Source organism: Cuculus canorus, chromosome 36 (assembly GCF_017976375.1).
Source record: "Cuculus canorus isolate bCucCan1 chromosome 36, bCucCan1.pri, whole genome shotgun sequence".
Taxonomy (NCBI): domain Eukaryota; kingdom Metazoa; phylum Chordata; class Aves; order Cuculiformes; family Cuculidae; genus Cuculus; species Cuculus canorus.
In genome coordinates, this window is record NC_071436.1 from 509525 (window position 1) to 522709 (window position 13185).

Genomic DNA, 13185 nt, shown 5'->3' on the forward strand with positions numbered 1-13185 from the left:
GGAGGGACTGGGAGGGACTGGGAGGGGACTGGGAGGGACTGGGAGGGACCGGGAGGGGACTGGGAGGGGACTGCGGGGACTGGGAGGGACTGGGAGGGGACTGGGAGGGGACTGGGAGGGACTGGGAGGGGACTGGGAGGGGACTGGGAGGGACTGGGAGGCACTGGGAGGGGACTGGGAGGCACTGGGAGGGGACTGGGAGGGGACTGGGAGGGACTGGGAGGGACTGGTTTATACTGGGACGGACTGGGACACCGCCCCATAACTCTCTCTCTGCCCCATAACTCCCTCTCTCTCCCCCATAACTCTCTGCCCCATAACCCCTCTCTGCCCCATAACTCTCTGCCCCATAACCCCTCTGCCCCATAACTCTCTCTCTGCCCCATAACTCCCTCTCTCCCCCATAACTCTCTGCCCCATAACCCCTCTCTGCCCCATAACTCTCTGCCCCATAACTCTCTCTCTGCCCCATAACCCCTCTGCCCCATAACTCTCTCTCTGCCCCATAACTCCCTCTCTCCCCCATAACTCTCTGCCCCATAACCCCTCTCTGCCCCATAACTCTCTGCCCCATAACTCCCTCTCTGCCCCATAACCCCTCTCTGCCCCATAACTCTCTGCCCCATAACCCTCTCTCTGCCCCATAACTCTCTCTGCCCCATAACTCCCTCTCTGCCCCATAACTCTCTCTCTGCCCCATAACTCTCTCTGCCCCATAACCCCTCTCTGCCCCATAACTCTCTCTCTGCCCCATAACTCTCTCTGCCCCATAACTCTCTCTGCCCCATAACTCTCTCTCTGCCCCATAACTCTCTCTGCCCCATAACTCCCTCTCTGCCCCATAACTCTCTCTCTGCCCCATAACTCCCTCTCTGCCCCATAACTCTCTCTGCCCCATAACTCCCTTTCTGCCCCATAACTCCCTCTCTGCCCCATAACTCTCTGCCCCATAACTCTCTCTGCCCCATAACTCCCTCTCTGCCCCATAACTCTCTCTCTGCCCCATAACTCACTCTCTGCCCCATAACTCCCTCTCTGCCCCATAACTCCTCTCTGCCCCACAACTCCCTCTCTGCCCCATAACCCCTCTCTGCCCCATAACTCTCTCTGCCCCATAACTCCCTTTCTGCCCCATAACTCCCTCTCTGCCCCATAACTCTCTGCCCCATAGATGGGGGGAGGGGCGGCTGTGGTTTTCCCGCGCAATTTCCCTCCTCCCCCTCCCCCCTCGCCCCACGTGACCCGGAGGTGGGGGGAGGGGCGGCGGCGCCTTCGCGCCATAAAAGGGCACAGAAAAGGAGGTGCCCCTCCCCCACCCTCTGCCCCACACATCCCGCCCCACATCGACCTCTGCCCCACAGCAACCTCTGACCCACAGGTTCTGCCCCACAGATTCCGCCCCACATCAACCTCCGCCTCACAGATTCCGCCCCACATCAACCTCTGCCCCACGGATTCTGCCCCACATCTCCTCCTCTGCCCCACATCAACCTCTGCCCCACAGATTTCGCCCCAGATCAACCTCTACCCCACAGATTCTGCCCCACATCGTCCCCTCTGCCCCACAGATTCCACCCCACATCCCCCCTCTGCCACACATCATTCTCTCTGCCCCACAGATTCTGCCCCACATCATCCTCCACCCCACAGATTCTGCCCCACAGCCCCTCCTCTGCCCCACATCATCCTCTCTGCCCCACACATTCTGCCCCACATCACTTCCTCTGCCCCACATCAACCTCTGCCTCACAGATTCCACCCCACATCATCCTCCGCCCCACAGATTCCGCCCCACATCGTCCTCTCTGCCCCACAGATTCTGCCCCACAGTCCCCCTCTGCCCCATAGATTCTGCCCTACAGCTCCTCCTCTGCCCCATAGATTCCGGAATCTCTGCCCCATAGGGCTTCCCGAGTCCCTCCCACACATCCCTCCCTCTGTCCCACAACCTCTGCCCCCCAAGTGCCCCTCTCGCTGCCCCATAGCGCAGTGTTCCCCCCCCCCCTCGGTGGGTCTCTGCCCCACAGCGCTGCCCCACGGCGGACTCTGACCTCAGAGCGAAGCCCCACAGCCTTGGACTCTGCCCCACGGCGTGGCCGCTCCCCACGGCCCTGCCCCACACATCTCACACTCTGCCCCACATATCCTCCCACACTGTGCCCCACACGTCCACAACCCCTGCCCCACACATCCCACACTCTGCCCCACATAGCGCCACTCTTACCCCACACTCTGCCCCACATATTCCCACACTCTGCCCCACACATCCCCAACCCCTCCGCCCCACGTCCCAAACTCTGCCCCACACATCCCACCCCTCTGCCCCACATATCCTCCCACACTGTGCCCCACTCCACCCCACACATCCCCTCCTCTGCCCCACACTCTGCCCCACACATCCCCCCTTGCCCCACACATCCCACCTCTCCACCCCACACTCCGCCCCACACATCTCCCCCTCTGCCCCACACATCTCACACTCCACCCCACACTCTGCCCCACATATCCTCCCACACATCCCCAACCCCTCTGCCCCACGTCCCAATCTCTGCCCCACACATTCCACCTCTCCGCCCCACACTCTGCCCCACATATCCTCCCACTGTGCCCCACACATCCCACCTCTGCCCCACACATCCCACACTCCGCCCCACACATCCCCACTTACCCCACACTCTGCCCCACACATCCCACACTCTGCCCCACACATCCCTACTCTGCCCCACACATCCCCAACCCCTCCGCCCCACACTCCGCCCCACACATCCCCACACTCCACCCCACACATCTCCAACTCCTCTGCCCCACACATCCCCACTCTGCCCCACATCCCACACTCTGCCCCACATATGCCCCCTCCGCCCCACACATCCCCATACTCCACCCCACACACTGCCCCACATCCCCAACCCCTCCGCCCCACATCCCAAACTTTGCCCCACACATCCCCCCCCACATCCCACCCCTCCACCCCACACATCCCCACTCTGCCCCACATATCGCCCCTCTTACCCCACTGTGCCCCACACATCCCACCCCTCCGCCCCATACTCTGCCCCACACATCCCCCACTCTGCCCCACACATCCCCCCCCACTCCGCCCCACACATCCCCCCCACTCCGCCCCACACATCCCCCACACTCCGCCCCACACATCCCCCACACTCCGCCCCACACATCCCCCCCCACTCCGCCCCACACATCCCCCCCACACTCCGCCCCACACATCCCCACACTCCACCCCACACATCCCCACACTCCGCCCCACACATCCCCCCCACTCCGCCCCACACATCCCCCACACTCCGCCCCACACATCCCCACACTCCACCCCACACATCCCCACACTCCGCCCCACACATCCCCCCCACTCCGCCCCACACATCCCCCACACTCCGCCCCACACATCCCCCCACACTCCGCCCCACACATCCCCACACTCCACCCCACACATCCCCCCCACACATCCCCCCACACTCTGCCCCACACATCCCCCCACACTCTGCCCCACACATCCCCACACTCCACCCCACACATCCCCACACTCTGCCCCACACATCCTCTCCCCACACTCTGCCCCACACATCCCCCCACTCCGCCCCACACATCCCCCCCACTCTGCCCCACACCCCCCCCACTCTGCCCCACACATCCCCCCCACTCTGCCCCACACCCCCCCACTCTGCCCCACACATCCCCCACTCCACCCCACACATCCCCCCCACACTCCGCCCCACACATCCTCTCCCCACACTCCGCCCCACACATCCCCCACACTCCGCCCCACACATCCTCTCCCCACACTCCGCCCCACACATCCCCACACTCTGCCCCACACATCCCCCACACTCCGCCCCACACTCTGCCCCACACATCCCCCACACATCCTCCCCCCACACTCTGCCCCACACATCCTCTCCCCACACTCCGCCCCACACATCCCCCCACACTCTGCCCCACACTCTGCCCCACACATCCCCACACTCTGCCCCACACATCCCCACACTCCGCCCCACACATCCTCTCCCCACACTCCGCCCCACACTCTGCCCCACACATCCTCTCCCCACACTCCGCCCCACACTCTGCCCCACACATCCCCCCCACACTCTGCCCCACACATCCCCGCACTCCGCCCCACACATCCTCTCCCCACACTCTGCCCCACACTCCGCCCCACACTCTGCCCCACACATCCCCCCCACACTCTGCCCCACACATCCTCTCCCCACAGGCGTCTTTATTGCTGCCGGCAGCGTGGGGCGGTTTTTGGGGGGCACTGGGGGGTCCCCTGGGCTCTGTTGGTCCCAGTGGCTCCCGGTGGTCCCTGGACTGGGATTTGGGGGTGCGGATCAAGGGGGATAAAGGGGGGGATTTGGGGGGGGGGGGATTCCCAGTTGCTCCCCAGTTTCCTCCCAGTTCAGTACTGGGAGCGCCGCAGGTGAGACGCCATTTCGTAGCACTTCTTATTGACGCAACCGCCGTGGACTCCTTCCTTCCCCATAGCCAAAACGATCGCTGCAAAACGGGGGGACAGGGGGGTTAAGGGGGACCCCAAACACCAGAGGGGGTCCCCCCGTACCCCAAAACCCACTCGCGAACCCCTTCACCCAGAGGGGAACCCCCAAAACCAGCCCCCCCCCCCCCACCCCGGGCAACCCAGAGAGAGCCCAACTCAGAGATTGGGGGGGAGATGGGGGGCAAAAGGGGGGGATTTGGGGGTTCAGGGATAGATTTCGGGGTTCATGGAGTGGATTTGGGGGTTCAGGGGCAGTTTTGGGGGTTCATGGAGTAGGTTTGGGGGTTCAGGGAGTGGATTTGGGGGTTCAGGGGAAGTTTTTGGTGTCCATGTGGTGGATTTGGGGGTAAAGGAGAAGTCTTTGGGGTTCATGGAGGGGATTTGGGGGTTCAGGGATAGATTTCTGGGGTCCATGTGGTGGATTTGGGGGTTCAGGGACAGGTTTCTGGTGTCCATAGGGAAGAATTTGGGGTTCCGGGCCAGTTTTTGGGGTTCATGGAGTGGGTTTGGGGGTTCAGGGCTGAATTTTGGGGTCCATGGGATGAATTTGGGGGTTCAGGGATAGTTTTGGGGGTTCAAGTGGTGGATTTTGGGGTTCAGGGGCAGTTTTGGCGGTTCATGGGGTGGATTTGGGGGTTCATGGAGTGGGTTTGGGGGTTCAGGGTTGAATTTTGGGGTTCATGGGATGAATTTGGGGGTTCAGGGGCAGTTTTTGGTGTCCATGTGGTGGATTTTGGGGTTCAGGGACAGTTTTTGGTGTCCATGTGGTGGATTTGGGGGTTCAGGGCTGAATTTTGGGGTCCATGGGATGAATTTGGGCGTTCAGGGGCAGTTTTGGGGGTTCATGGGGTGGATTTGGGGGTTCAGGGCGAGTTTTGGGGGTTCACGGAGTGGATTTGGGGGTACAGGACAAGTTTTTGGGGTTCATGTGGTGGATTTGGAGGTTCAGGGCTGAGTTTTGGGGTTCAGAGGTGGATTTTGGGGTTCAGGGCTGAATTTTGGGGGTTCAGAGGGTGGATTTGGGGGGTTCAGGGCTGACTTTGGGGGTTCAGAGGTGGATTTTGGGCTTCAGACCTCGGATTGGGGGGTTCAGAGCTGCATTTTGGGGTCCACGGGGTAAATTTTGGGGTTCAGAGGGGTCCCCTCGTTCTCATCGCTGACATCGAAGGGTGAAATTTGGGGTCAATTTGAGGCGTTTTGGGTCAATTTGGGTCCGTTCAGAGCTGTACGATCCGGTTTTGGGGTTCAAAGTGAGGTTTTTGGGGTTCAGGGTTGGATTTTCGGGGTTCAGGGGGTCCCTTTTTCATCATAGGTGACATTGAAGGTGGAAAGACTTCAGTTGGGTTCAATTTTGGGCCAATTTGGGGTCAATTTGGGCTCATTTTGGGCACATTTGGAGCCGCACGATCCAAATTTGGGGGTTCAGGGATGAATTTTTGGGGTTCAGGGATGGATTTTTGGGGTTCAGGGCTGGATTTTCGGGGTTCAGGGGGTCCCTTTTTCATCATAGGCGACATTGAAGGTGGAAAGACTTCAGTTGGGTTCAATTTTGGGCCAATTTGGGCTCATTTTGGGCTCATTTGAAGCCGCACGATCCAAATTTGGGGGTTCAGGGCTGGATTTTTGGGGTTCAGGGGGTCCCTTTTTTATCATAGGCGACATTGAAGGTGGAAAGACTTAAGTTGGGTTCGATTTTGGGCCAATTTGGGTGGATTTGGGCTCATTTTGGGCAAATTTGGAGCCGCGCGATCCGAATTTGGGGGTTCAGGGATGGATTTTTGGGGTTCAGGGCTGGATTTTCGGGGTTCGGGGGGTCCCTTTTTCATCATAGGCGACATTGAAGGTGGAAAGACTTCAGTTGGGTTCAATTTTGGGCCAATTTGGGTGGATTTGGGCTCATTTTGGGCACATTTGGAGCCGCACGATCCGAATTTGGGGGTTCAGGGATGGATTTTTGGGGTTCAGACTGAGGTTTTTGGGGTTCAGGGCTGGATTTTGGGGGTTCGGGGGTCCCTTTTTCATCATAGGCGACATCGAAGGTGGAAAGACTTAAGTTGGGGTTCAATTTGGGGCCAATTTGGGCAGTTTTGGGGTCAATTTGGGTGGATTTGGGTTCATTTTGGGCACATTTGCAGCCGCACGATCCAAATTTGGGGGTTCAGGGCTGGATTTTTGGGGTTCAGGGATGGATTTTTGGGGTTCAGGGCTGGATTTTCGGGGTTCAGGGGGTCCCTTTTTCATCATAGGCGACATTGAAGGTGGAAAGACTTCAGTTGGGTTCAATTTTGGGCCAATTTGGGGTCAATTTGGGCTCATTTTGGGCACATTTGGAGCCGCACGATCCAAATTTGGGGGTTCAGGGCTGAATTTTTGGGGTTCAGGGATGGATTTTTGGGGTTCAGGGATGGATTTTTGGGGTTCGGGGGGTCCCTTTTTCATCATAGGTGACATTGAAGGTGGAAAGACTTAAGTTGGGGTTCAATTTGTGCTCAATTTGGGCAGTTTTGGGGTCAATTTGGGTGGATTTGGGCTCATTTTAGGTCAATTTGGAGCCGCACGATCCAAATTTGGGGGTTCAGGGATGGATTTTTGGGGTTCAGACTGAGGTTTTTGGGGTTCAGGGCTGGATTTTTGGGGTTCAGGGGGGTCCCTTTTTCATCATAGGTGACATTGAAGGTGAAAAGATTTGAGTTGCGCTCAATTTGGGGCCAATTTGGGGTCAATTTGGGTGGATTTGGGTTCATTTTAGGTCAATTTGGAGCCGCACGATCCACATTTGGGGGTTCAGGGATGGATTTTTGGGGTTCAGGGATGGATTTTTGGGGTTCAGGGGGTCCCTTTTTCATCATAGGTGACATTGAAGATGGAAAAACTTAAGTTGGGTTCAATTTGGGGCCAATTTGGGCCGTTTTGGGGTCAATTTGGGCTCATTTTGGGCACATTTGGAGCCGCACGATCCAAATTTGGGGGTTCAGGGATGGATTTTTGGGGTTCCGAGTGGGGTTTTTTTTGGGGTTCCCCTCACTCTTATTGGTGATGGCGGCGGTGATGTTGAAAGTTGGGGCTCCGGGTGCGCTTTTGGTGCGTAAATCCATACTGTGTTCTCCTTCCACCAAAAGGGAATCGCGGATTACGGAACAACGGAGACCTCCGAGCGTCAACCCCTGAACCAACAGCGGTCCTCGTTCGGGACCCACCAACGCCGCCACTTCCGCCGCCTAAAAGAGGGGGGAAATCATTTAGGGGGGACCCCCAGAGCCCCCCAAAATCCAAAGGGGGACCCCCAGCCTTGGGGACCCCCCAAAGGGACCCCAAAAGGGACAATCCCCCCCTCCAAGAGACCCCAAAAGGAGCCCAATGGTCAGGATGGGGCCCTTCAGTCCCCAAATCCCCCCCTCAAAGGGAACCCCAAACCTCAAAGGGATCCCCAAAACCTCAAAGGGACCCCCAAAGCTCAAAGGGGATCCCCCCAAACCTGGGGACCCCCCAAAAGGGACCCCAAAAGGGACAATTCCCCCCCTCCAAGAGACCCCAAAAGGAGCCCAATGGTCAGGATGGGGCCCCTCAGTCCCTAAATTCCCCCTTCAAAGGGAACCCCCAAACCTCAAAGGGGACCCCAAAACCTCAAAGGGGACCCCCAAACCTCAAAGGGATCCCCAAAACCTGGGGACCCCCCAAAGGGACCCCAAAAGGGACAATCCCCCCCCTCCAAGAGACCCCAAAAGGAACCCAATGGTCAGGATGGGGCCCCTCAGTCCCTAAATCCCCCCTCGAAGGGAACCCCTAAACCTCAAAGGGACCCCCAAAGCTCAAAGGGGATCCCCCAAAACCTGGGGACCCCCTAAAGGGACCCCAAAAGGGATAATCCCCCCCCCCAGGACCCCCCTAAGCTAAAGGGAAAACTCCCCAAAACTAAGGAAACGCCCCCAAAATAAGGACCCCCCCCAAATACAGAGGTGACCCTCAAAATAAGGGGACCCCTAAAGTAAAGGAGAGCGCCCCCCAAAAAAAAGGGGGATCCCCTAAAAGAGGGGAAAATGCCCCCCAAAAAATGGGGAGGAAATTCCCTCCCAAATAAGGAAAAAATGCGGAAATAAGAGAGAAAAAAAGCAGAAAATGAGGGAAATTGGGGTAAAATAGGGCCCCCCCAAACTTGTGGGACCCCCTAAAATGGGAGGGAACCCCTAAAATGGGAGAGAACCCCTAAAATGGGAGAAAGGCCCTCAAAATGAGTAAATTTTCAACGGAATAAGGAAAAAAAATACATAAAATGGGGAAAAAAAAGTGAAATGAGTAAATTTTCAATGAATTAAGGAAAAAATACATAAAATGGAAGGAGGAAAAAAGGTGAAATGAGTAAATTTTCAACAAAATAAGGAAAAAATACATAAAATGGGAGGAAAGAAATGTGAAATGAGTAAATTTTCAGCAAAATAAGGGAAAAAAACATAAAATGGGAGGAAAGAAATGTGAAATGAGTAAATTTTCACTAAAATAAGGAAAAATGGGAGGGGGAAAAAAAGTCAAATGAGTAAATTTTCACCAAAATAAGGAAAAAAAACCATAAAATGAGAGGGGGAAAAAATCAAATAAGTAAATTTCCAAGAAAATAAGAAAAAAACCATGAAATGGGAGGAGAAAAAAAGGTGAAATGAGTAAATTTTCAGCAAAATAAGGAAAAAATACATAAAATGGGAGAAAAAAAGGTGAAATGAGTAAATTTTCAACGAAATAAGGAAAAAAATTAAATGGGAGGGGGAAAAATAGTGAAATGAATAAATTTTCACCAAAATAAGGGAAAAAAACATAAAATGGGAGGAAAAAAGAATTGAAATGAGTAAATTTTCACCAAAATAAGGAAAAAAACCACTGAGATGACAAAAAAAGACCCCAAAATGAGGGGAATTCCGCCCAAATGGGGACTCAAAGGCTCCTTAAAACAGGAGAAATCTCCCAAAATAAGAGACCCCCCCTGAAAATGAGTGAAATTTCCCCAAAACCGAGGAAAAAATAAAGGGAAAAAGGAAATAGGAGGGAAAAAAGTCTCCAATAAAGGCGATTTCCCCCCAAAATAACGGAAAGACATTGAAATGGGAGAAAAATGAAAGGGAAACGAAGGGAATAAAGTTAAAATGGGGGGAATTCACCCCCGAAATAAAGGGGTGCGAAGTGCTCGGGGTTTTGAGGAGAAAAAGGGTAAAAAAAATGTATGGAATTTGGGTACTTCCGGGTTGGGGGGAGGGGAAGAGAGGGCCCAACCGCCCCTCCCCCCCTCCTCCCGGATGGCCCTGAGGAGGCGGAAATGGGGGGGGGGGGGGAAAGGGGGAGGAAGTGGGGGGGAGGGGGAAGTGGGGGTTCAGGGAGGGGGGGAGGGGGGGTGTGGGGGGGGTTGGGGGGAAATGAGGGGGTTTTGGGGGGAAAAGAGGGGGTTTGGGGGGAATGAGGGGATTTAGGGGGGAAATGAGGGGGTTTGGGGGTGAAATTGGGGGGTTTTGGGGTAAATGAGGGGATTTTGGGGGGAAATGAGGGGGTTTGGGGGGAATTGGGGGGGAAAAATGGGGGATTTGGGGGGAAAAATGAGGGGATTTGGGGGGGAAAAGAGGGGGTTTGGGGGTGAAATGAGGGGGTGTTGGGGTGAAAGGAGGGGGTTTTGGGGGGAAATGAGGGGATGTAGGGGGGAAATGAGGGGGTTTGGGGGTGAAGTGAGGGGGTTTTGGGGGGAAATAAGGGGGTTTTGGGGGTGAAAGGAGGGGATTTGGGGGGAAAAGAGGGGTTTTGGGGGTGAGAGGAGAGGGTTTTGGAGGGAAATAGGGGGTTTGGGGGAGAAATGAGGGGGATTTGGGGGGAAATGAGGGGTTTTGGGGGGGAATGAGGGGGTTTTGGGGGGAAATGAGGGGGTTTTGGGGGGAAATGAGGGGATTTAGGGGTGAAATGAGGGGAGTTTGGGGGGAAATGAGGAGGTTTTGGGGTGAAAGGAGGGGGTTTGGGGGAGAAATGAGGGGGTTTTTGGGGGAAAAGAGGGGATTTGGGGGGAAAAGAGGGGGTTTGGGGGAAAAGAGGGGGTTTTGGGGGGAAAAGAGGGGATTTAGGGGGGAAATGAGGGGGTTTGGGGGTGAAATGAGGGGGTTTGGGGGTGAAATTGGGGAGTTTTGGAGGGAAATGAGGGGGTTTGGGGGGAATGAGGGGGTTTGGGGGAAAAGAGGGGGTTTTGGGGGGGAATGAGGGAGTTTGGGGGGAAAAGGGGGTTTTGGGGGGGAATGAGGGAGTTTGGGGGTGAAATGAGGTTTTGGGGTGAAAAGAGGGGGTTTGGAGGTGAAAAATGGGGGTTTTGGGGAGAAAATAGGGGGGTTGGGGTGAAAATAGGGGTGTTTGGGGAGAAAAGAGGGGGGTTGGGAGGGAACTGAGGGGGTTTTGGGGGTGAAAATGGGCGGTTTGGGGTGAAATGAGGAGGATTTGGGGTGAAAATGAGGGGATTTGGGGGGAAAGAGGGTTTTGGGGTGAAAAGAGGGGGTTTGGGGTGAAAAAGGGAGTTTTGGGGTGAAAAAGGGAGTTTTGGGGTGAAAAGGGAGGGTTTGGAGGTGAAAAATGGGGGGTTTGGGGAGAAATGAGGGGGTTTGGGGGTGAAAAATGGGGGTTTGGGGAAGTTGGGTGGGGGCTGGGGTGAAATGAAGGGGTTTTGGGGTGAAATGTGAGGGGGGTTTGAGGTGAAAGAGGGGTTTTGGGGGGAAAGAGGGGGGTTTGGGGGTGAAATGAGGGGTTTTTGTGGTGAATTGAGGGGGTTTTGGGGGGTCTTGGAGGGGGAAAAGGGGTTTTTGGGGTGAAAATAGGGAGTTTGGGGAAGTTGGGTGGGGGTTGGGGTGAAATGAAGGCGTTTTGGGGTGAAATGAGGGGATTTAGGGTGAAATGAGGGGATTTTGGGGTGAAAATGGGGGTTTTGGGGAAGTTGGGTGGGGGTTGAGGTGAAATGAGGGGAATTGGGGTGAAATGAGGGAATTTTGGGGTGAAATGAGGGTATTTCGGGGTGAAATGAGGGGGTTTTGAGATGAAATGAGGGGGAACGGGGAGTTGGGGAGGTCTTGGGGGGGTAACGTGGTTTTGGGGTGAAAAGAGGGGGTTTGGGGGGAGACGGGTGGGGGTTGGGGTGAAATGAGGGGGTTTTGGGGTGAAATAAGGGGGTTTTGGGGGGGTTTGAAGGTGTTTGAGGGGGTCTGGAGGGGGGGACAAGGGGGTTTTGGGGGGCTGGGGAGGAAGTTGGGGGGAGACAGGGAAAAGGGGGGTCGATTTGGGGGTCCTTGTGTGTGGGGGGGGAGTTTGGGGTTTTGGGGTGCCCTGAGGGGGGGGGGAGACACACACAGAGGGTGTTTTTGGGGGGGGTTGAAGTTAAGGGAGTTCAGGGCGAGGTTTGGAGGTATCCCAGACCCTTAGAATGCCTTTTGGGGGTCCCCAACCTCCTGAGCCCCCATTTTAGGGGGGGTCCCACACTCCTTATTCCTCCCCCACCCCACCCCTCACCCTTGTACCCCACTTTTTAGAGGGAGGGGTATCCCCAAACCCCCCTGTGTCCCCCTGAGCAACTGTGTCCCCAATTTAAGGTCGGGGGGGGGCCCCCCTAAAGCTTCACAGACCCCTAATTTAGGGGGGGGGATGGAGACCCCCCCCTTTTTCCTCCCTATTGAAAAGGGAAGTGGGGGGGTGGGGGGGGGCGGGCCACGCTGGCAGCACCGCCCGCGCGCGCGCTTTCTGCCCTTTTTTGTCCCTGCGCGGCGGCCGTCGCGGTGGCCACGCCCACTCCTACTCTCTCCCCCTCCCGCGCTGCGCTCCTAAGCCACGCCCCCTTCCTCCCCTAAGCCACGCCAATTTCCCTCCGCGCGCCGAGGCCACGCCCATTTCCCCTCAAGCCACGCCCACCCCTCCCTCCTCTTCCCCCCCCCTCCCCTCCCCAAACCACTTCCATTCATAAAGCGGGAAATGGCGCCCCCTCACACACACCCCCCCTACCCTCTCTCCTTCGGCCATTTACCGTAATGTTAGCGAAGGTCTTGCCCGGGGCGGCTGCCCAAACGGCGGGGGTGTCGCGATAACCCACGATAGCGGCGTCCTGACAGGTCCCATCCGCCAACAGCGTCTCCACGTAAGGCGCCCACCCGCTCATGGCGGCGGGAAAAGAGGAGGAGGGGAGGGGAGGAAGGGGGGTGGGTGGGCGGAGCTTTCGGCGGGTCGGTGAGGGAAGGGGGCGTGGCCTCCGCTGGGGCCGCGCCTGCGCAGTGAGGGAAAGGGTTAAAAAGGAAGGGAAGGGGGGGAAGAGCGAGAGGCGCGCGGCGCGGCCGCTTTCATAAGGGAGAGCGGGGGGGCGTGGCTAGGAGGAAGGGGCGTGGCCAAGCGAAGCGCGGGCTCTCATTGGGAGGCGCGGGGGAAGGGGGGGCGTGGCCAAGCGCTTCCTGAGATGGCGCGGAGGGGGGGTGTGGCCTCGAAGAGCGGGTTTCTTCCTGAGGGGGCGTGGCCACACGTAGCGGGCGCTTCCTTAGAAGGCGCGCGGGAGCGGTGGGCGTGGCCAAGCGGCGCGGCCTCTCCCATAGGCGAGCGCGGAGGGGGCGTGGCCAAGCGGCGCGGCCTCTTCCTAATAAGGAGCAGAGGGGGCGTGGCCAGACACGGGCGTTTCCTTATAA

The 13185-nt window shown here is 57.0% G+C and overlaps 1 protein-coding gene across 1 annotated transcript; it reads right to left on the bottom strand.

Moving 5' to 3' along the window:
* Positions 1 to 4239: 4239 nt before the first annotated feature.
* PFN1 (profilin 1) lies at positions 4240 to 12733 on the bottom strand. The gene is made up of 3 exons (XM_054052766.1): positions 12540 to 12733; positions 7545 to 7737; positions 4240 to 4518 (listed from the first exon to the last, which is right to left on the bottom strand). The coding sequence occupies exons 1-3, from the start codon at positions 12669 to 12671 to the stop codon at positions 4421 to 4423; spliced, it is 423 nt and encodes a 140-aa protein (XP_053908741.1). The 5' UTR covers positions 12672 to 12733; the 3' UTR covers positions 4240 to 4420.
* Positions 12734 to 13185: the final 452 nt, after the last annotated feature.

Bases quoted from the DNA above. Each gene is read 5' to 3' on its own strand.
- PFN1 (XM_054052766.1), bottom strand. From the start codon at position 12,671: ATGAGCGGGTGGGCGCCTTACGTGGAGACGCTGTTGGCGGATGGGACC. The intron at 7,738-12,539 runs GTAAATGGCCGA...CCCCTCTTTTAG, and splicing joins AGACCTTCGCTAACATTACG to GCGGCGGAAGTGGCGGCGTT. The intron at 4,519-7,544 runs GTGAGGGGAACC...CCCGTTTTGCAG, and splicing joins CGCCGCCATCACCAATAAGA to CGATCGTTTTGGCTATGGGG.